The sequence below is a fragment of the Arvicanthis niloticus genome, chromosome 22, assembly GCF_011762505.2.
Source record: "Arvicanthis niloticus isolate mArvNil1 chromosome 22, mArvNil1.pat.X, whole genome shotgun sequence".
NCBI classification, from domain to species: Eukaryota; Metazoa; Chordata; class Mammalia; order Rodentia; family Muridae; genus Arvicanthis; species Arvicanthis niloticus.
In genome coordinates this window covers 49,151,435-49,175,097 of record NC_133429.1, presented here as the reverse complement: position 1 = coordinate 49,175,097, position 23,663 = coordinate 49,151,435, and the positions used below count along the sequence as shown (strand labels likewise).

Below are 23,663 nucleotides of genomic sequence, written 5' to 3'. Positions count from 1 at the left end.
TTTACCATTTCTTTTGGCCTAGTTGGTTCCAGGCAATGGCGATCAGCCGCTGTGTTGCCCTGACTGTCCAAATTCAGAAAGTTGAGGGTAAAAAGTGCCAGAGAAATGGTAGCTCGTGGCACCGTGGGCAGAGCTTCCTCAACTTCTCCTCTTTGTTTTATCAAATAAGTTTTAAGGGTGCGGTGAGCACGCTCAATGATGCCCTGTCCCTGGGGGTTATAAGGAAGACCCGTCAGGTGTGTCACTTCCATATGGCAACAAAATTGTTGAAATTTCTGAGAAGTGTAGGCTGGCCCATTGTCAGTTTTAAGGATTTTAGGCTTTCCCCAAGAACTCCAAGCTTCGAGGCAATGTTGAATAACATGGGCCGCCTTTTCTCCGGTCAAAGGAGAGGCGAATATAACTCCAGAACAGGTATCAATAGAGACATGCAAATATTGTAATTTACCAAAGGATGGGATGTGGGTAACATCCATTTGCCAGATTTGTAAGGGCCTGATTCCCTGAGGGTTAACTCCTGTATGGGGAACAGGTAGGAATTGACAGCAGTTTTGGCATTGAGTCACAATATCTCTGGCCTCCCTTCTAGAGATGTTAAATCGACATCGTAATGTCTCAGCTGTCACATGAAACCTTTTGTGAAAAGCTTTAGCCAAATCTAACTTTGGCGAAAGGGCAATTGCAATTAACCTTGTGGCTCGATCTGCCAGGTCATTACCACAGGACATAGGTCCCGGTAAGCCTGAGTGAGCCCTAATATGAGTTATAAAGACAGGGGATCTACGCTTAGCCAGAGTAAGCTGAATCTTTTGAAAAACTTTTACAAGTCTGCTAGATGTCTTAATTAACCCAGCAACTTCTAATGCTTTTACTGCATTAACCACATAGAAGGAATCTGAAACAATATTTAAGGGACCTGGAAAGATTTCCAGAACCTCTGACACCACTAAGCATTTCACAATTTGAGGTGAGGTTTCATGATATTGTTTGGATGTAACCTTATCATTAACCACATAGGCACCCACTCCTGTTTTTGACCCATCCGTATAAACTACCATTCCATCTGGGAGCGGCTCCTGAGACACAATATGTGGAAATATGATAGCTTGAGTTAAGGCAAATTGTAAGATGGGATGCTTAGGATAATGATTATCTATTTGACCATTGAAGGAAGTAACCAGCACTGCCCACACATCAGAGGTCGCCGTTAATATTTGGACTTGATGGGCAGTATAAGGCACTATCAAAACCTTAGGCTCTCTTCCAAAATGAGTAATGGCCGCTTTTAGCCCATGAAGGGCAAGTTGAGCAACTGCATCTGGATACCTTTCAATGATCTTTGCGGGAGACGCATTAGGATGAACCCATAACAAGGGCCCCTCCTGCCATAATACAGCAGTTGGTAAGTGTCTAGTTTTAAAAACACATAAGTCAAAGGTTTTGGTTTCATCTATGCATTTTAACTGGGCATCTTGCAAAGCGTTTTCTACTACTTGCAGAGCACGGCTCGCAGCTGGTGTTAAGGCCCTCGGTGAGGAAATATGAGCATCCCCTTCTAAAATATCAAATAAAGGTTTCAGCTCGGCCGAGGGAATTTTTAAAAACGGTCTTAACCAATTTATATCACCTAATAATTTCTGAAAATCATTTAAAGTATGTAAATGGTCTCTACGAATCTCCAATTTCTGAGGAATTATCTTTTCTGGATAGATAACTGTCCCTAAAAAGGAACCAATCTCTGAAAATTGAACTTTCTCAGTGGCAACATGTAGACCCCACTGTTCTAAGGTTTTTAATAATAAGGGGTATGAGGTCTGTAAAGTACCTAAATTCTTATGACACATAGGCAAATCAAAAATTTTTAAACTCTCGGTTGAACTATCAACTGTAGCCAATGGAATATTGGCAGTTTAACTATGTTTTTAAGCCTCTTTTTTAATGTTAGAGTATAACCATATTTTTGAAAAACAAAACCAATCTTTAACAATGTAAGCAATCTATTTTCTTTAAAATCAACATCAAGTAAATTACCTTTATGCTATAAAGTTTTGCTGCCAGTTCTTATATATAAATGCACGATAGTGCAGCTTTAAATATCTCACCAAAGAGACACTGTTCTTAAATCTTATCTTTACACATCTGGTTTCTGAATGACTCCAACCCTGAGTCACCAATCTTAAGCCAGCCTTTTTTACCAAGGTTGTAAACCTTTTTATCATATCCAATAACTTTAGGCCAATAATTTATAAAACCAGTTGGAAACAAAAATGAAATGACAACACATCTTATATATTTAAACCAAACAAAATTTCTCGATTTCTCTAGCTGTAATTTTAAGATAAAAGCACCTTGTCACTTTGATTTTTCTAGGACAAACTCTTAACTTCCTTATTTAATCTAAAAAACATGTTGGTCCCTAGAAAAAGCAGCCTTTCCAGCTGAGCTCAACTCTTTAGCCACTGCTCTGCATATTAAAACTGCCTTTGAAAACCAAGTTAGACTAGACCAAGTGTTGAATCAAGCAATTTTAACGATCTTTTAAACATTAAACATAGAACATAAAACATAGACAACCAATCATTCATACGAGACATGTGGACAGAAAACACAATGAGACACACGTGGACATTGGTGCACCAAGGACAAGACAATAAACAAAAAAAGCAGAACTAAGGATTTCTCTTAGTTTCTCTTATACTAAGACGTCTCCTGAATTTTCTCTTGTTCCTCGGAGAGTTTTAAAACCGCCTTTTCACCCCCCCCTTTTTTTTTTTTTTTTTAATACCAGCACCCCTACCCTTTGTATAGGCAGCTGCTTTCTGCCCCAGGCTCTCTTCCTTGGAGCTGCCCAGTTCTATGGAGTCAGGCTCCTTAATGGAGTGCGAGGGGCTTCCCCTGAACTCCGGTTTCTCTTCACCAGCCGGTGAAGGTTTGTTAGCTTTAATAGGCCCTGCAGTGGCCTGTATTCCTCCTGAACATTCTTTCCTATAACCAAACTCTCTGGCCAGTCTCTCTCCAGACTTCTTCGTCTGTTTCTCTTTTCCCAACCCTATGGCTGAGCGCCTGTTGCCACATCCTGGTTCTGATAGCTTAGAGCAGACCTTTTTTGAAACCTCTCCGCTCGCCCTATTAGCTGTGCCTCGGGCTGGATCCTCACAACAAAAATAGACTGCCAACGAAAACCACACGAGCACAAGGCCAGCTGCTGCAGCAGCGGCAGTGAATGAAAATTCGGTCACAACAAAGGTCTCCACACCAAGCATACCTTCCAAGATGCACCTCGTGAGTCCCGCAGTTTTTAACCCGTCCCAAAACTTGGGTGGTCTCCCACAGCGCCTTAAAATACCTGGGTTTTCGGCACCAGATGTAATGAGCGCCCCCAAAATCCCTTTTCGCCTGCGAATAAGGATAGGGAGGTGGTAATCGGGTGTACTGCGAGGACCTTCTATTACTCCACACGATAAAGCAGAAAGATGGAAGAAACCAGAAGAGGCCCGTTTAAATACACCCTAGAGTGACCTATTCACTTCTGAATGGCTGTTCGCTCACCACCCAATATTACGCCTCGGGATAGGCCAGTGACTTGGCGTTCTTTCTGCCTGGCAGCTGCGCAGAATAATTGTTTACTGCTGGGGAAACATAAGGCCAGCACCATCTTGGAAAATGCACGTGTGTAGCCACTGAAACAGCGGCTCACTACAATGGTTGACCTGAAGGAGCAGGCAACACTAGAGTAGAGCTCCACCCTCTGCCTCAGAAAGCAGCCCTGTCTCTTTCCACTCACCCACAGGACACAGCCCTGTGTCTCTTTAGTCACTAAGCCACAGGTCCTCAGCAGCCACCTGGTAAGTGCTGTGGCCCTCAACATCACCCCTTCACTTTTACTGATCATGCAGGATCAGCTGGGGCCTACATGACTTAAGGCAATTGTACTGCTTGTTAATTTCAAAAAATTGGCTCAAAAGCCATGTGCCCTCTCAGTTCAAAATCATACCTCACCCTTCTAGAGATATAAACTGTTTAACCAAGACACTTCACTCTTGGGATCCTAAAACACACTTACTAAAACTGCTTACAAGAGTACTGCTTATGATCACAAAATGTAGGAAACCAGTTGGGGTGGCGGCACATACCTACAATCCCTGTACAAAGGAGGCTGATGTGGAAGGATCGTGAGTTCAAGTCCAGCTCTGGATTGAGATCCTGTCTCAAGCCAGGCAGTAGTGGCGCACATCTTTAGATCCTGCACTCCATAGGCAGTCAGGTAGACCTTGGAGTTTGAGGCAAGCCTGGTCTACATAGTGAGTTCCAGGACAGCCTGAGCTACACAGAGAAATCCTGTCTTACAAATGAAAAAAAAAAAAAAAAAAAAAAAAAAAAAAACCACCAACAAGTGAAAGTAAACATAAATGTACCAAACAGTGGAAGCTTCTGACTCCAAGGTTAAATCAGTGGGGCTTTGTTAAAGGTTAGGATTTTCTAGTTCATTAAACATTATCACTCAAAGAAATGTCATTGAGGTGGTAAAAATTCCTCACCTTTTTAAAGTGAAAAACTGTATTCATTTTAATGCGTACTGGGCAAAGTGTTACCAGTTTAAATCCCAAGTGGTGAATTACAGTATAACTTCTCTTCCATTCTCTAGTGTTGAGACCCAAGCTGCCCCATGTTGGGTGCCAAAATGTCTCAGACCGCTCTGCCCCACAGTTGGGGGACAAAATGTGGCAGACCAATCTATCAGTGTTGGAACTCGCACTGCCAAAAGCTTTGGGGGCTAAACTGTTAGAGCCTACACTGCCCCAAGCTGCTCCAGTCCACAGGTCGGGGTTCAGCAAGAGAGAGAATGAAGACGGCCATGAAGAACGGAGACCAGACAGAGTGTGATTCAATCCCATTTATCTTCAGTCTCTCTTCTTCTCTCCAAGTCCCTAGTTCCAAGTCCCTAGTTCCAAGTCCCTAGTTCCTAGTACCAAGTCTCAGGTCCTAATCCTAGTTCCAGTTGCTAGTCTCTTTCCCAGGTCTAAGTTCTCTTCCAAGTGCCTGTCTCGAGTACAAGTGCCTAATACAAGTGTCTAATTCCTAGTTCTCTTTCCAAGTCTCCAGTGTCTAATAATTTCTTCTGTCTGCCTCTCACCTTTTTTATGTCTCACTTCTAAGACACCTTTAAGTCATGCCTTTAAGTCACACCCTTGGGTCTTATCTCTAAATCACACCTTTAAGTCTCACAAACTCAAGAGAAACTCCTGGGTATCTAAAACAAGATGCTATCAGAGTGTGCTCAGCTGTTCTAGGCTGTTGTAAACAAGTCTCTTGTCAGGGTATAAGGCTCAAGATGGCTGCAAGGATGATAGCCACCTTCTGTTGGCTCCCCACACTCTAGTGTTTTGAACAATTACTATGTTTTCTATTTATTCTTAGATTTCTTTAAACTATCCTGGTTTTTTCTCCCTACTAGAATATACAAAGAAGAGCAACCCCCTTCCCCCAACCCACCTTGGGAGTAATTAGGTTCTTCTTTTGCCCCATAATGACTAATGGAGTAATAGCAACCCCCTTCCTAGTATTTAGTCTCCCAAATCAGCATTAAGCTGGACTGGCCTGCTCTGTACACAGAACAATCATGTCTCCCTTCACAGAGGACACAGCTGACAGGTAAGAGCAGGTATGCTGCTGACTCAGGAGATCCACCCGAGCATGGCTCCAGAGGTCCTGCACACGGGACACAGGGCCAAGTCCCATTCACTGCTCCAGAATGGACCCTGAACTAGCCTGGCACTTGGCATCCAACAATATAGATTTTCTGTGTAAAAAAGATGACAGAGCAGAGACAGGGATGTGAGAGGGTAAGTCCTCACCAGGGCACCTTCTTACCAAGGCCAGAGCATTTGGGAGACAGAAGGTAGATGCTGGAAAGAGAAGAGAGAGAGAGAGCTCAGGTGACATGCTGGGTTACTTCAGGGCTCCCAAACCCGACTAGCGATTGGTCAGGAAGTACAAAGGGGAGGCCCCCTTCAAACAGAGAGAAAACTGACAACACAAACATGAATCTCAATGGTACCTCTGTTCCCAACACACTCCTTTACCCACTGAGTGGCTGCCACAATACTCTCTGTCTTGGTGACATCAAGGATCACTGTCTCCAGCATCTCAGATGTCTTGCTCCTTAGCTGCTCGGCTCCCTCCTCCTCCTGACATGCAGCCAATACTTTAATGCCTCTCCTGTCCAGCTGTCTGGCCAGCAGGTTCCACAGCCCGTGATGAAGACATACTTGTCATGGAGACCACTCACCACCTTCCTCTGCCTGAAGGATCATCCACAGGCCCAACAGTACCACCAGGTAGAGCCACATGGCTTATAGAAAACAAGCAAAGAGATACTCTGAGTCAAAATGAGCCTGGAAGTCTCATACAGGAAGATGTAGGCACTGAGGTCTGCAGGTTTATACCATGTTCATCTCTGACCACTGTTTCTGGGTTTTCTGATATCTCAATGCCCTTTGGCTCTCCCCATCTTACTGCCAAAGGAAACTCCTCTGACCATTCAATATCACAGGTCTGTTCCCTTAAGCTCTTTGATCCTGGGACCATATGGGAATACAAGTGTATGTCATTACACAAGCCCCATGACCAGTCCCAGGTTCCCCTTGTGTCTCTGCATCTTGCACTCTGGAGCCACAAACCAGGACACTGTGAACATAATGAGAATATTAGGACACCTGCACTTAGACTCAGGACAACTACAAGAAAGGACAGGGAGAGCTGGTGCCCTCCTAATACAGCAGCTCCTGGGAAGGTAGAAGGGTCAGCCCCAAACATGGAAGGATGAACTCAAAGGAACACAAGGTGATGGGGCTGGGATCCCAGACACATCATGACTCCCAGAGTTGATATGGGGAAGTAAATGACTTTCCCCTCAAGAGTCCCTACTTGTAAGTTGTTACCTTTGTTTATTCTTGTCAACTAACACAAGTGAGGAAGAACCTCTCCTGAGAAAATGCTTCTATTGGATTGCCCATAGACAACTCACCCATGGGGCCATCTTCTTGATAGCTAATGGACAGAGGAAGGTCCAATCCCCTATGTGGGAATAACATTTGTAATTCCCAGGTCACCCCTGGACAGGTGATCCTGGGCTGTGTAAAAAGTAGACTGAAGCTGACTGAAACAGCTACAGAGGTCCAAAAGAAAACATTGGACAGAGCTTGGGGACTCTTATGGAAGAATTGGGGGAAGGATCAAGCAGATGGCCCCAGAGGGAATAGGAACTCCACAGGAAGATCAACAAAGACAACTAACCTGGACCCTGGGGGCTCTCAGAGACTGAAACACCAACCGAAGGGCATCCATGAACTGGATGTAGGTCCCCAGCACATATGATGGTTACCATTTTCTAACCCAACTTGCATGAATCACAGTAGTCTTATTGCTCTCAAGTCCTAAAGAGACTTTATGTGCCAGGATAGGAAGATGACAAGCAAGTGTGTGTGATGTGTCTTTCTCTCCCCCTCCCCAACCTTCATCTCCCTCTCTTGTAACCAAGGACCTCATGTTTAGTAGTCCAGGTTTACCTTGAGTTCATAGAGTTCCACCTGCATCAGCTTTCCAGAATTCCTATGTCACAGGAGTGAGCTGTCATGAACAGGTCTTGCTCTGTTTGAAAGAACGGCATGGAGAATCTTCTTCGAATGAACTCCACAGGAACATTTGGAGACTCTTGGCTCCTTTACATCTTTTCTTGGTCATCCTCTTCCTTTACAACTCCAGTGTTGGAACTAACACCCATTGTAAGTTTTAAAATGAATTGCTTGAAGTATTGCATGATATTCCATTATCAAATGTAATATCATTTGTATCTAGTGTTTGAATAAAAAATGACAGCAAGGCATGATGGCACACCCTCAGGATACCAGCACTGGAGACACTGAAGCAATATAGGGAAGGAGGAAGCCCTGCACCTTAGAAACAGTGATCATGGGAGTGATGCTATCATCTATTTGCATCTATTGTATTGCTAGTTCCTCAACCTAGAACTGACCTATATACTTGCATGTAATTGAAATGGTTTAAAAGCAAATTGGGAAAAAATAAACCTGCCTCAGCCTTCAGCCTCAGAACTGGCTGGGGCCATGCTACAATGTTGTCTAATCATCTGTTTTCTTTTTAATCTGCACTCCTGCACTGGGGAATCTGTTGACTACCTGATGACTGGCTGAGCTGGCTTGGTGAGATAGCCCCTCAACGTTGGCGCTCCAGTGAGATATAGTGAAGGACACCTCAGGAATTAGAGGTGCACACAAAGAGAAGTAAAGATTTCAGACAGTGGTGATAAACCTTGTAGAAGGACAAGGTAAAGGCAATGTGTTTTGTGTATTGTGGGTCCCTGTTCCAGAGGACATCCCATGAAGATCTCTGGCCCGGCCTGGTGCAGCGGTCTTGCCCAAGGGGATAGAGTGTGAGCAGCAAGAAGAGTGGCCTCCATAGCTGCTGCCTCCGCTTGCCTCTCTGCTGTTGCCTCCCAGTCACTCCCAGGTGCTGCACCTGTTCCTCTGGGCTGAGCCAGTCAGGGCTGTGCCATTGAGATGACAGCTAGCTAGCAAGGATGGGAGGGTCTTAAAGGTACTTCAAAAGAGCAGATCTCTTCCCAAGTGTTACAGCTCTTGCAATAGAATCTCTCAGAAAACAGGATGATTCTTGCACACCTTTACTTCTCCTGAAGTATATACCTTCTTATATACAGTTTTGGGGTGAGTTAGGGTCTGGCAGCAGATAACCCCTATTGGCTTGGTCTGAGAGCTTGGAGATACCTCATCTATATGTGGAAGAGCCTGAGGCACTATTCCTACATGAATGATGGCCATAGACCTCTCTGTGAGAGGGGCTGTGCAGGACTGAGGCTAAGTGAAAAAAAACCAGAAAACAAGGGTCAAAGCCAAACACCTTCCATCTCTTTAGGGTCCAGGATTCGAGGCCTGTGCTTGACCAAGCGCCCAACTGCTTCTCACAGCCCACTGCCCCACAACTCCCCCTTTTTCTTTTATAAAGGAGAGGTATCATCAGAATAAGTATCTCTTATGTTGGGAACAGTTTGATACTGAACCAAGACCTGATTGGTAGTTACCTTTGTAATGTTACTCATCTCTTGTTTTAGAAACTGAATGAAGCAGGATGTCAAGAGAAGCAAGGCTCCAATGGCTAGTATGGGGCCAAGGAGGGCAAGAATCTGAGACATTGAGGGGTTAGAGTACCAAGGGGTAGGGATGTTGGGAGTATAGTATGTCCAGAGGTTCCCCAGGAGCTCTTTGAGCATTTGTACATCTTGTTCAACCAGCCCAGATTCACTGACATAGAAGCAACATTTTTCCCCCAGCAAAACACAAGTCCCCCCACCCTGTTCAGCAGTCAACAAGTCCAGGGCCCACCTGTTTCGGAGAGCAACTCTTGTTAAAGAGGTTATCTGGCATTGAAGAGATGCAAGGCTGTCTGTAGTAGAGGCCATTGTCTGGTCATGCTTGTCCTGGAGTCACCAGCCTCATGACCTTGAGCCAATGGCTGCCATTCCCATTCAAACCACCACAACAAATAAAAGAATAGAATCTCTGCAAGGATGGCATCAACTTGTAAGTCACAAACATACTTTTATAGTCTCCAGACTAACAAAGGTGCACCAAGTTTTTACCATCTGTTCATAAATGTAGCAAGCAAGAAGGGACTCCAGGCTGATTCCAAGGTAAAGAACTGGGTCACAAGGTCTTTTTTTTTTTTTTTTTTTTTTTTTTTTTTTTTGGTTTTTCGAGACAGGGTTTCTCTGTATAGCCTTGGCTGTCCTGGAACTCACTCTGTAGACCAGGCTGGCCTCGAACTCAGAAATCCGCCTGCCTCTGCCTCCCAAGTGCTGGGATTAAAGGCGTGCGCCACCACCGCCCGGCTGGTCACAAGGTCTTAAAAGGTGAAGGCATCCATGTTGTGATCCAGCAGTGCCCTGCATGAATTCCCAAGCCATGTGAATACCCTGCTATTATTCATTGCATCCTATTGTACATTAAACACGTGACACAGAGGTCTTCCTTTGTTGGATGTGCATTTCACCTATAATTAAACCTGTGTTGTGTGACTGAGTCCTCCTGCTGTCCCAAGGACTCTGGGGCCTGGTCAACAATGCTGGCATCTGTGTCTTTGCTGTCAATGAGTGCCTAACAAACAAGACTTTGCAAGTTCACTGGATGTGAATCTGTTGGGCATGATCGAGGTAACTTTGAGCATGCTGCCCTTAGTGAGAAAGACAAGGGGCTGCATGGTCAATGTCTCCAGCATCATGGGCTGACTGTCTTTTGGTGTCTTTTGGTGGTGATGTTTACTGCATCTCCAAGTATGGTATAGAGGCCTTAGAAGACTCTCTCAGTACTGAAAGGGAAGGGGTCCCCCAGGGAAGATTTGGGAGTGTTTTTATATACTCAAACTCTTCAAGTCCCCATCATGGGGAGGACACTCTAGTTCTGCATTTCTCTCACCTTTCCATCACCTCTTGTAGCAGCTGATAATGAAGAAGAGAAAGAGGATAAGGAAGAGAAGGAAAAGGAGAAGGAGGAGGAAGAAGAGAAGGAGGAAGAGGAGGAGGAGGAGGAGGAGGAGGAGGAGAAAGAGGAGGAGGAAGATGAGAAGGAAGAAGAAGAAGGCAGCCACCTAGAGGCTGATGTGGAAGTTGGCAAAACAGGTCATTGGGTCACAGGAGAGAAAAGGGAGGAAGAAGAGCAGGAGGCAGAAGAGGAGGAGGAGAAAAAGGAGGAGAAGGAAGAAGAGGCTAGGAAGATGGCTGAGTGAATAAACTACTAGCTGCCCAAGAATAAAAACCTGACTGCAATCTCCAGATTGGAGAAGCTAAGAGCACTGTTGTTGCTGCTCTGGTAAGGTGGGGATGACCAGACTTTAGGGACTCACTAATCAGGCAGCACACCCTACTGGTGAGCACTAATATAATGAGAGACAAGGTCTCAAAAACAAGCATATGAACAAATAGCTGGGCAGTAGTAGCACATGAGGTAGTAACACTCACCTTTAACCCCAGCACCCGGGAGACAGAGGCAGGCAGCTCTCTGTGAGTTTGAGGTCAGCCTAATGTATATAGTGAGTTCCAGGACAGCCAGGGCTGCACAGAGAAACCCTGTCTCAAAAAACCCAACACAAACAAAACACTTACAAATAACAAGCTACATTGGGTGTGGTGCTATATAACAATAATGCCAGCCACTCGGAGGCTGGGGCAGGAGGATAAGAAAGTCAAGCTCAGCCAAACTCATGTACCCAGATTCTGTCTCAAAACCAAAACAAGTAAAATTATAAAACAAACACAATGAATGGCCCTGTAACACAGGGTCTCAATTTCTGTTTCCTCTTATATAAAACTACTTTTTATTCAGCCATTGGAATTGTAGTCTCTGAGGCTTACTGCCTCTGTCTACTAACCTAGGTCTAGTCCTGGAAGGTGCTGGCATCCATACAATCTAATCTAGGTCTAGAATGTTTTCAGCCTCTGATACTTATAGAAGTTTGGCTGGCTGGTTCAGCTAAGCTGTTTTGGCTCAAACCACTCTATAAGATGACTGATTCAATCTGGCCTCTCTGGGCTTCTGAATTGCTCTGTTAGGCCTCAAACTATCTCTGTCAATCTGTTTCTAATTCTCTGAATCCTCATTCTCCAGATCATTCGGTTCCCGCTGTCTCTGTCTCTCTCTCTCTCCTTCTTTCTCTCTGCAAACTGTCTCTGTACAACTGTCCCAATAAAACTGCCTTCTCCTCCCTCTCTGTGCTGTTCCACTTACCCTCTCAACTCCACTGAACTGTCTCCACGAACTATACTGTCTTCCTACTCTGTACTCTCTTCTTCTGTACTGTCTTTCTCTCCATTAAGTAGCTTCCCTTTCCTCTCTCTTCTCATGGCACTTGGGTGTATCCTATTCTGTCAAATCTCTCTGATTCGTCACTTTGTCTGCTACTCATTTAGATATCACTTTCAAACATAGGTGCTTCCTTCTACAAATTACTTTCACCTTCATTGTTTGGGATTAAAGATGAGTACTAAGGGCGAGACCGTATTCCAGCCAGAGGGATTAAAGTGTGTTCTAAGGGCTGAGTCACACCCTAACTAGAAACTGGTTCAAAGATCATAAACACTTAAACCAGATTTGCAATAGAAAACATAATATTCATTTTTATTCTTAGGAAAGACATTAGAACATCTGAAGAGGTTGCTTACAATGGCATTTTGGGGTTGAACCCAGGACTCTGCTACTACCTGGAAATGTTTTCTGTGCCTATCCCTTACATGAGAGAATCACAGCAAAGCTACAGGCATACAGAGCAAGGTCTTGGGAAGACAAGTCCAAGAGCCTCTCTGACCCAGCACAGCAAATGCTGAGCAGAAAACGAAAGACCAGAATCCAGACATGGTACTGACATCATCCACCAAGGGGCTGTAGGAGGGGAGCAGAGGTCAGAGGGCATGAGGAGTGGTACACAGGAAATTGAGATGGTCAGCCAGTGAGGCTACAGAACAGGACCTGGGTCCAGCCAGTAACTCCCAAGGCATCTCTTGGATGCCCATTCTTCTGCTTTATCCTGTGAGACAGGATACTTCAAAATCCTGGGAAGGAAGCAGTGGCCCCTATCCTTTGTGGTGGGAAGAGCTGAGCAGGTACAGTGGTTAACAGTCCAGCTCATTCTTGCTAGCCCTTGGTGAGGCCATTCCCTCTCCCCTAACTCTGTCTCCCAGTGTTCCACACTGCTCAACTAGTTCAAAACACAGGACACGAGTAATCTTTCAACTTTTTTTTCTAAAATGAACAGAATCCAAAGAAAGTCATAGTTTTAAAACAAATGAAAATTGTTATTGTTGTTGTTGTGTTTTCTATCTTAGCCAGATTCTATCCCACCAGCAAAACCACCTCCTAACCACAGCCTGCTGATGCAGCAGTAGGGCATGAAGTGCTGGTAGTGGCCCTTCCACCTGACACCATGGAGAAAGATGATTGTGAAGTGGATTCTTTCAATCTTCCATGACGTCATGAGTAGCCAGGCCCATGCACATCATGAGGAAGGGGGCCAGAGGCAAAGCATGTCCTGGGTGTTTACAACCTCTGCAGTTCTGTGGATTCTCAGACTAGGCTATGATGAAGCAAGACTTACGAAGATGCCTAACTTCACAGGCTATTGCCAGCCCCTTTGTATCACTGCCCCTTTGTATCACTACCCCTTGGCAGAATTCTTTGGCTCTTTCCTCTGAATTTTACTGGTTTTGAGTAGTATGGAAGCAGAATTAATTCAATGAATATTGTGAACAATGTGTCCCAGGTTCATTATCTCCCTCCACCTACTTCCCCAAGTCTGCACACACATGAAGATTCAGAGTGCTTGGGCAGGCTTTGGAAGATTCCAATAATAAAGGGTATCCATAAGAAATGTGGGCAGGTAGCTCAAGGGAAGATATAAGAACTTGGCATCCCAACCAGCTGAGTATCGAGTGCGAGGGTGACAGGCAGTCAGAGCGTGTTCCATGCAGTCCGTCACCACAGATAGGTCCTCTGATAATGTGTTCGACCATAACTTTACTGTTTTAAAACCTGTTTAGAATGAGAGATTATTCCAGTTGACTCCACATCCCACTACCCCTGTTATGTGACCAACCAAAGAGGGTTTCTCTAAAATCCATGTCTCCCACATTCAGAAGCCATGCCTAAGTCTGGCCTGTCCCAGTTCCTCAGAAAGGGCCACAACAACTTGAAGCTCACAGCTTTAAGGAAGAGCCATGCACACTCAGCTGCCTGTGTCAGAGGTCAATCTAGCAGAATAGCTGGACATTCTCTCCTACTGGTGAGAACAAGACCAAGCTCATGGAAAGTGGTGATCTGATAGCTCCATCCCTGGTTTTACCTTCACCATTAAGACAATGACAGGTTAAAAGGAAACAAAGTTCTAGAAACCAGAACCTCTTTATGTTTCCAGAATCCCATAGGCTCCCAAGGAAAGAGGACTAATGAACCAACATAGCCTGGGCCAGACTTTGTCCCAGTAGCAGAAAAGCACAGAAGACTCAGAGTGTAGGATGAGGCTTGCCTTTGGTTCCTACAGGTCACTTACAAGAGTCCAGATACTTCTCGCCATAGATCTCCTTGACCTCTGGGGTGGCCTGGTCCCACAGCTTCTCTAAGTTATGTGATATTCTCTTCACATCAGTGACGTTGGTCTTGAAACCACCAGGCTCTATGATAGCCACCTTCACCCCAAAATAGGAGAGTTCTCTCCTGTAAGACAGCAGTCAAAGGTCATCTAAGACATCAGAGGTCTTTTGCACAAAGTAATACAATTGACAACACAATGATCCACTGGAGAAAAAAGTTCACAAGTTTTGGGGTCTGGGATGTGCAGCAGATGGGGATGTCACCTGTGGCAAGGGCATCATCTCTGTGCTTTTGAATGTCACTCCAATGTCACACAGATGTGGCTCACAGGTCTAAATATAAATATTCAGTTCTGTGACACAGGTAGGTTGTCCGTATACTGTTCACAGGGCTCACTAGACTTGCCTAAGTCAGCTCCCCCTCACTCTTGAACCTCACCTTCTCCAACTACTGCCTAAGGAAATCTCAAGGCAGTTCCTTTTTGGCTTCCTTAGATGACTTCAGGGGCTACTCTGTGTAGGCAGTCATGGTATCCCACATTTAGAGGCTGTTTTGCCTTGCAGCTAGCAGGAAATCTAACACACTTTGCTACAGTGGTATAAGGAAGACAAAGTCTGTGTAATGATGTATAATGTATGAGGTAAAGGCTACAGATTGACCTGTCATCTGTTTGGCATATAAACCTGTCTAGAACCCTCAGACTCCCTCCAAAAGTCACCCTGTGACAATATACCCAGCTGCCAGGGCTGACCTGCCCTTTGCTCCAGAATGACACAGCACTAACAGCACTCTGCAAGCAATCACACTGGGCACAGGCTGCTAACATTTTAACCAAGGATGTCCTGTTCTGTTCTAGTGTTTAACCCTTACCTCAGACCCCTGCTGCAAAGCCCTCCAGAAATCTGACAAACTACACTGTCACTACTGCTAATAATCTCTGAGTCTTGGTCACTCTCTCTCTCTCTTCTCTCTCTTCACTCTCTCGGTTGTTAGGATTTTTGTTGTTGCTGCTGTTGGTCTTTTTGTTTGTTAATTAGAGTCAAAAATCTCTTTGTTGTGCCAGAATATGCGAATTGTGGACTTTAAACAAGAACTTGCTAAACACTAGGAGGTGGGATGAGTGTGATATCGCTCCCCCAGGGTATCCCCAACCTGAGCATCAAAGAAGGTGAGAACTATGCTCTTGGCCAAGGCCAGTAATGCCCCAGGTGCTTCCACAGGGCAGGCCTCCAGAGCAGGACAAGTTTAAGTGAACTCAGGCCTCAGTCACATGACAAAGGTATGGAGAGTGGTTGCCCAGCTACTGACCACTTTACTACAAAGAGAAGAAGGTAGGAGAGTAATCCAAACCAGGAGAAAAAGATTGTTCATGAAGGGTTCCCAAAGGTTGCAATTAAAACAAAACACCTTGCTGAAGTGTTGACATGGGACCTCATAATCATCTAATACCTGAGGGAGTCCGAGAAGGCCTCTACACCATACTTGGAGATGCAGTAACCACCACCAATAGAGGACACTCGACCCCCGATGCTGGAGACATTGACCACACGGCCCCTCGCCTTCCTCACTAAGGGCAGCATGTTCAGAGTCACCTCGATCATGCCCAACAGGTTCACATCCAATACAGTTGCAAAGTCCTGTTTCTTCATCCACTCATTAGGACCGGAGGGGATGGAGATGCCAGCATTATTGACCAGGCCCCAGAGTCCTGAAAACAGTGGGAAGAAGAAAGTATCATGGGACTAGTTTTGACTAAAATTCACATTCCACAGGGTAAGGTGAGACCATTCATACAGGCATTGGATGGAGAGTAGACAAATAACAGCATATTGTCGGCAGGGTTGGTGCATCCCATCCAGGAAGAAATGGCTCACAGCATGGATACCTTCCTCTTCTTTTGATTCTTGACAGGTCAGCTCGACAACCACCCACCTCATGTTTGCCAATAGCAAGGATGGAAGTCCAAGACATGGTATGCCTCTGTCAAGAGGAAGATGTGGAAAGTACATTTATATCTTACAGATTAATAATATCCTTGCAGAGGAGGAAGCAGAAGAGAAGATGAAGGAAAACGAGGTGAAGGGTGGATAAAAGACGAAAGGCGAAGCTAGTATTCTAATGGAACTTGAGACGCATGAACTAAAGGTCCTGCTGCATTTGTACTTTGAAGAAAGTCGGCCTTGGCAGGCTCAGCATCAACACTGAATGGTCTATCAAACATGACGCCTTATATTCTAAAAAGAAGAAAGTGAAAGAAGGGTGATAGAGGAACCAGACAGGAGAATGTGTGGCTGGGGACTTGGCATGGCTGGATGGGGAGAAGGAGGGGCTGGGGAAAAGGCGTGGCTGGGGAGAAGGCAGGGCTGGGGAGAAGGTGGGCTGGGTGGTTGTAACACAGATACATTGTACTTGTGTATCAATTATCCGAAATTAAATAAAAAGTTTTTTAAATGGATTGAGCAACTTTCCTGAGGTGCTTGCAAAACACAAAAACAGGATGATGGAGAGGGAGACACTTTTACAAACAGTAACGATAATGAAAGAAAAGAAAGAAGACTGTGCCGAGGATGCCGGGACACAGCCCCAAGATGTTTCGGCCCCAGCTGCCCAAAGCTTGAGGGCTAAAAATGTTGCGGCCCAAGCTGCCCCACACTGGGGGGCCAAAATGCCACGGACCAGTCTGTCAATGTTTGAACCCGTACTGCCAAAAGCCTTGGGGGCTAAATTGTTAGAGCCCGAACTACCCCAATCTGCTCTTGTCCTCAGGTCGGGGTTCAGCAAGAGAGAGAGGACGGATGGATGTGAGGAATGGAGACCAGACAGAGTGTGACTCAGACTCAATCCAATCCCGTTTATTCTTCAGTCTCTCTTCTTCTCTCCAAGTCGCTAGTCTTGAGTTCCTAGTCCCTAGTTCCTAGTCCCTAGTGCCTCCAAGTTCCAAGTTCTTCCTCCAAGTGCCAAGTGCCTAATACCTCATAATCTGTTGTCTAGTAATTTACTTCTCTCTGCCTCTGCCTTTTATATGTCTCACTTCTAAGCCACACCTCTAAGTCACGCCTTTAATCATGCCCTTAGGTTTTATCTCTAAATCTGATCTCTAAGCCACGCCCTTAAGTCACACACCTTTAAGTCTCACACACCCAAGGGAAAATCCTGGGTACCTAAAACAAGATGTTATCAGAGTGTGCTCAGCTGTTGTAGGCTATTGTAATCAAGTCTCTTGTCAGGGTATATGGCTCAAGATGGCTGCAAGGATGATATCTGCCTTCTGTCCACTCCCCACACCAAGATATATTTAATTCTTTTTTTTTGATATTTTATTTACTCCATTCTCCCTCTTCCACCCAGAAACCCCCATCCACCCTCCTCCTGCTTCTATGAGGATATCCCCATCTATCCCCCAACTCCCACCACCCCCAGACATTGATATTCTTGAGGTTGTGTTAAGGCTTCATCCAAAATTGCTCAATGTCACTATTTGAATAAATGATCTTGAAGTAGGAAAATTGGTCATTTTTAATTAAAACAATTCACATATTTTTAACCCTGTATAGAATCAAAACGTGTACAAATTTTGTCAGAATAGTGAGAATGTAGGTTAACTTTGTTTTAACTGTATGTTCCCCAGTGTTGTGAACAATCATATTTTCAATTTCTTTTTAAGATTTTTTTTGAACCATGGTTCTTCTTTCGCCCCATAATAATTAATGAAGAAATAGCAACCCCCTTCCTAGTATTTAGACTCCAAAGTCAGCCCTTAAGCTGGTCTGGCCTGCTCTGTGCACAGAACAATCATGTCTCCCTTCACAGAGGACACAGCTGACAGGTAAGAGCAGGTATGCTGCTGACTCAGGAGATCCACCCGAGCATGGCTCCAGAGGTCCTGCACACGGGACACAGGGCCAAGTCCCATTCACTGCTCCAGAATGGACCCTGAACTAGCCTGGCACTTGGCATCCAACAATCTAGATTTTCTGTGTAAAAAAGATGACAGAGCAGAGACAGGGATGTGAGAGGGTAAGTCCTCACCAGGGCACCTTCTTACCAAGGCCAGAGCATTTGGGAGAAAGAAGGTAGAGGCTAGAAAGAGAAGAGAGAGAGAGAGCTTAGGTGACATGCTGGGTTACTTCAGGGCTCCCAAACCCGACTAGGGATCGGTCAGGAAGTACAAAGGGGAGGCCCCCTTCAAACAGAGAGAAAACCTACAACACAAACATAAATCTCAATGGTACCTCTGTTTCCAACACGCTCCTTTACCCACTGAGTGGCTGCCACAATACTCTCTGTCTTGGTAACATCAAGGATCACTGTCTCCAGCCTCTCAGATGTCTTGCTCCTCAGCTGCTCAGCTCCCTCCTCCTTCCGACACGCAGCCAGCACCCTCATGCCTCTCCTGTCCAGCTGTCTGGCCAACAGGTTCCCAAATCCTGAGCCACAGCCCGTGATGAAGACATACTTGTCATGGAGACCACTCACCACCTTCCTCTCTCTGAACAAGCACAGGAGTGTCCACAGACCCACCAGTGCCACCAGGTAGAGCCACATGGCTTGCACAGCTGCTATCAGGACAAAATGAGCCTTCCCTGTTTTCAGAAGAGAGAAATAGAAATGCAAAAGACTATGGTAGGCAGCCTAGCCTACAGGCTTCTGGCAAGTGTGACTCTTGCTCCTCCCTGATCCCCTTTCTCTAGACCTTTCTCTTCCTCCTTCTCCTCCTCTTCCTCCTCCTCTTCCTCCTCCTCTTCTTCTTCTTTCTTCTTCTTCTTCTTTCTTCTTCTTCTTCTTTCTTCTTCTTTTTTTTTTTGTCCTGCTCCACTCCTCCAATCCTCAGGTTGATTTTCTGTGTTGATAAGCAAATGCCCTTGGGAACCTCCTACTTAAAAACGCCTCTCTAATTGGACCACTCCTTCCTGCCCTCTTATGCACAGGAGATCTATCTAAGCCTAATGACTCATGGCCCACATGACTCAAGGTCCAGGCTCAGACTCTGTGTGCCCATGGCTCCATCTGGGCATAGGTAGAAGGCTATTGCAAATGTAGCCTTGGACTCTAGACAAATTTACAACAAAATCTGTTTCTCAACGTTTATTTCCTCAACAGACTCAATCACTGTCATTCTTTGTAGGACCACAGGAGAGGCCACAGGAGAGATTACCTTCCCAGAGTAATACTTGTCTGGGATTGGGGAGTGAAGGTCATGAAATGTGGCTTCTGACCTGAAAGATAAAGATCCCTGGGTGCTTTGCATTGCCATGATAAACACCATAACCAGAGCAACCTGTGGAGCCAAGTGTTTATTTAATTCACAGTTTATGGTCTATCATGAAGGAGCCTGGAGGCAGAAACTAAAGCAGAGGCCTTGGAAGAACACTTTTGATTGGCTTGCTTTCCATAGCTTGCCCAGCCTACTTTCTTACACCACAACGTGGGTTGTACCACCTGCAGTGAGCTGGGTCCTCCCATTTCAGTCACTAGTCAAGAAAGTGCCCTACAGACAATCTGATGGTAGCATTTTCTCAGGTGTGGTTCCTTGGCCCAGATAAGTCTAGCTTGTGTCGAGTTGGCAAAGAACTACACAGGACATAAAACAGGAAAGGAAGGGGAGGGGTCTGGGAATGGCCATGAATAACTCCCTGAACTACTGGCAGAGGAGAGAAAGACTTGTATAAACCCTTCTACGACTGTATGGGTTTAAGTTGACATGACTGAACCATATTGAGCTTTAAGAACCGTGATTGCTTCAGATTAACACGAGCCAGTTTTTCCCATGTTAATTTCCTGGGAGAATATGAATTAACAAACCCTGCAAGCACTATGGTGAGCTTTGCCATAGGTTGCTGCACCAGGGACCTGCCTGAATTTGGAATGTCTCCATCCTGGCTCTTGACTTAAATAGAGAATCCGTCAGCAGGCCATTGGTGCTGGCTACGAAAGCTGGGGAATTTTAGGAGATGAGACTGACAAGGGAAAGATGGTCACTAAGTGTGGTAGGCATTTGTAAGTTATAGCCCCCACCCTCTGCTGGTCCCTCTACTTCCTGGTATTCCACAAGGTAAATCACCAAGAACATTGGTTCTGCCGTGGCTTCTCCACACCAACCAACACAGCCCTGCAACTGGGAGCCAAGATGAACCTTCCTCCCTAAGGTGCTTCTGCCAGGCATTTTGGTCACATTATCACAGAAGGCACTAAGACACAATTGGAGCACTCCTTGCCCTCTCTGCCTTTCTTTCTTAGACTTCATAGCACTGGGGAGCTGGTCCTCATGGTTCCACAGTGTCAACCATGGGTATCACCATTGTTCTATTCCTTACTGTTCTGGAGACTTCCTTGCACACACACCTAGATTCCACAGACACTCTAATAACAGAAAGCCTCAGTTGAGGACCTGAACTTCAGCCAGGCACCAAGAGCTGGAAAGGTGGTGTGTATATCCTGGCAGGACCTTTAAGAAGGAATTTCCCCTCAGGAGACATGAGACAGGGTCAGAGTTTGGATCCCATAGAGTTCCATCCTTTAATTTGGGGAAGATGAAGATTTTGCTGAGGGGTGAGAAACCAGGACCTGTGGCTAAAGGGATGACTTGGTAATTAAGAGCACTTGCTGCTCTTTCAAAGGACCCAAATTCAGTTGCCAAGCACCCATCTTGGGTGGTTTGCAACCCCTGCAATACCATCTTCTAGCCTGTTTGGGTACCCACACGGTATACTCACATACATATAAAGAAAACTAAATCTTGTTTTTCTAAGACAAGAAAGCAGTGTCTGGGAAGAGCCTGCCTCTCAACCGATTGTCTCAAGAGCTTCAGTCTTGACACAGGTGTTAGCTTGGAATCTGTCACCTGGACTCGAGGCCCTCCCCGAGATGTCCATTCTCTTGGTGGTGGGGGCTGTGGGGAGTAATACTTCCCCATGTCCGGGATTCTTCATATTCCAAAGCTGGTAAAGCTCTGGCCTATACATGATAACTCAAATCAGTTTCTAGCCCTCAATATCCTTCCAAGCCAGGGATGGGAAACCCACATCTGAACTGATTGTCAGGAGTCAAAGATGTAGAACCAGGCTGAACATGGCAGCACAGATCTGTCATTCCCATTCCTGCACTTGGCAGACAGAGACAGGATGATTGTGAGTTTGAGACAAGTCTAAGCTACCTGCTGAGGACTCTTTCAGTACAGGCAAGAGAGTAAAGCAGGGGACCGAGACCTTTTTCTCATGACACCCACACAATGACTGGACTGTGCCCCAGTCCCTGCTTACATCTATTGGACTATATCCCATCTTTTTTCCTAGGAAAAGTGGTCTGGGAGAGGGGATGAGGGTCTGGCGGAGGAGGCCCTTGGAGGCTTGGGTGCTTTAGACTTGATTATCCATGTGACTTTCTTTCCACCAGGGAAGGCCCTTGATTTGTAGCCTCAGGCAGAACATTGTATACCACCTGAAAGACCTGGCAGGGGCCCGCAGCTCTGGAACATCCCCTCTCAGCTAGACCTGGAGCACGGTTTCATTTGACTAAAGGCACACAGGCAGTGTTCTGAGTGGGCTAAATACTAGAGCTTTGATAGACTCAGAGCCCCTGAGGATGTGATCCAACAACCATCTCCTGCCCATGTGAGGTAGTTGATGGTCCACTCTCACCTGTGTTTCATACTTTGTCTGACGATGTGAGATTGCATACAGCCTCCATCTTGTTCATCTTCAGAATGAAGAGGAATCTAGATGAATTGAGCAAGTCCTCCTGACTCTTAACTTTTGGGGAGTCCAAGTGTTACGAAATATTATGCGGCCAGTGATAATATTATGGTGAGCCAGGTGTGCGAGTGTGGGTGTATGAGCGCTAGTGTGTGTGTGTGTGTGTGTGTGGTGTGTGTGTGGTGGGTGTGTGGTGGGTGGGTGTGTTTGTGAGAGAGAGGAAGTAGGGGGAGTGGAAGGGGAGGGAGAAGAGGGAGAACCTGTTCTACCTGTGGAAGCAGAAAGCAGTGATGTAAGCAACTGCTAGGTCCCCAAGGGCAGCCTACTGAGATTGCCTGTAAGCTAACTAAGACTGTGTTCTTTGGGAAATGGTGGAAACAGAAATGGATGGCTACGGGAAGCACTGGAGAATTCAGGAAAAAACGTCTGTCCCCAGGAACTGAAAAGCTCTGGAGTCAGCAAGGGACTGTCAACATATCCAAGGAACAGCTGGGGGAAGTTGAGGAAGCTGAGAACCAAATAGAGCCTGGGGGAGGGATGGGAACGGAAGGAGGGTGCACAGGCGGAGTAGAGCATGCTGGGCGATTTCTGGGTGGTATCATCAAGAAAGGAAGCTGGTATCTGGTGCCTTTGGGGTCTCTTATCATTGTAAGCTTCCTTTTCTTTCGCCTGGAGTTCGTACCTTCCCTTTCCTACTCAGGAAGGAGAGAGAGAGAGAGAGAGAGAGAGAGAGAGAGAGAGAGAGAGAATATACCCGTTCACCTTATGGAGGAGATGGAAGGGATGCAAAGCAATTCACCTCTCTTTCTCAAACCTTTCCAGACACATCAAACCCACAGGTGTGTGTCATGGAGATTTCCCAGGATTTCCAGAGCAGAATCACCTCCAGAAGTAACTATCCAACTCTGTTTCTTCACCCTAGCTGATGTCTGCGAACAGCCATTTTTTAAAACATTTGGGCATCTTGGACCCCTTTGAGAATCTAAGGAAGTCTTGCTAAAAATATACCGAGCAGACAAAATCTGTGTATGCAGACAGTGCTTTTTGGGGGCTCATGTCTAAAACCACTGTGTTGGCGAACAACACATACAGGATTATTGAACTGCTAGCAGTGTGACCTGGGCCTCTCTGTGTGGTGTCTCACCTGTGACAATATTCATCTTGTAAGCTCTGAGTTTTCAGGAGATAATGTTCTCTACAACTGTGTCCAAAAACACAGTGACTATTCAGTTAATGTCTGCTTCTGTCACATCTGTTCTATGGTGACATCGTGACTTCTGGGAATGTTCTCACCCTTCCGCAATAGCACTGTAACTCAGACAACTAATTAGAGGAGGAAGTTGGTATCGATCCAATTTAGAGAAAGTAAGACTGCTCAGTGAGAAGACCAGAAAAGGTGGCTTCCGGGCTCATGCCAATTTATATTTATTGACTCCCGTGCTTCTGTGAGGGAAGCATCTTATCCTACCAAACAAACAAACAAACAAGTGGATACTCTGAAGACTTAGCTGACATGTCTGATGTGCACAGGGGACCGTCATAGTGAAATCATACCTGATCCCCAAGCTGGTGTTAGAGCCATGTTGTTTCCCGAAGAGTAAGAGAGAGCTGACCACAACAAGCCAAGAATATGTGATATGTGAAGCAGGTAGCATTCTTGGGGGAGCCTGAGGACAAAGTAACTTTTGAGGCCACCCTTAGCTTCTCACTGAGGGAACCTCTAGAGGCTGAGGAGTGTAACCTTTTGTTGCCAAACTCTTCAGCCTTGACCTTTCCACTATACACCTGACTCTGCCACACA

The 23,663-nt window shown here is 45.6% G+C and overlaps 2 protein-coding genes across 3 annotated transcripts in view; both read right to left on the bottom strand.

Moving 5' to 3' along the window:
• Positions 1 to 1,045: 1,045 nt before the first annotated feature.
• On the bottom strand, positions 1,046 to 23,334 carry LOC143436329 (retinol dehydrogenase 7-like). Of its 2 annotated transcripts, XM_076920541.1 has the most exons (5): positions 18,865 to 23,301; positions 18,404 to 18,754; positions 15,621 to 15,879; positions 14,131 to 14,294; positions 12,179 to 13,613 (listed from the first exon to the last, which is right to left on the bottom strand). In XM_076920541.1, the coding sequence occupies exons 2-5, from the start codon at positions 18,714 to 18,716 to the stop codon at positions 13,396 to 13,398; spliced, it is 954 nt and encodes a 317-aa protein (XP_076776656.1). In that variant the 5' UTR covers positions 18,717 to 18,754; positions 18,865 to 23,301; the 3' UTR covers positions 12,179 to 13,395. The 2 variants fall into 2 exon arrangements, with proteins under 2 accessions (XP_076776657.1, XP_076776656.1); XM_076920542.1 differs by lacking the exon at positions 12,179 to 13,613 and adding an exon at positions 1,046 to 3,396 and having other exon boundaries at positions 18,404 to 23,334.
• Positions 1,046 to 23,663, bottom strand: part of Zbtb39 (zinc finger and BTB domain containing 39) — a 37,624-nt gene continuing 15,006 nt past the window's right edge. Inside the window, exon 3 of the transcript XR_013106438.1 lies at positions 1,046 to 3,396. The gene's annotated coding sequence lies outside the window, so the exon portion shown is untranslated. The remainder of the gene's footprint in view (positions 3,397 to 23,663) is intronic.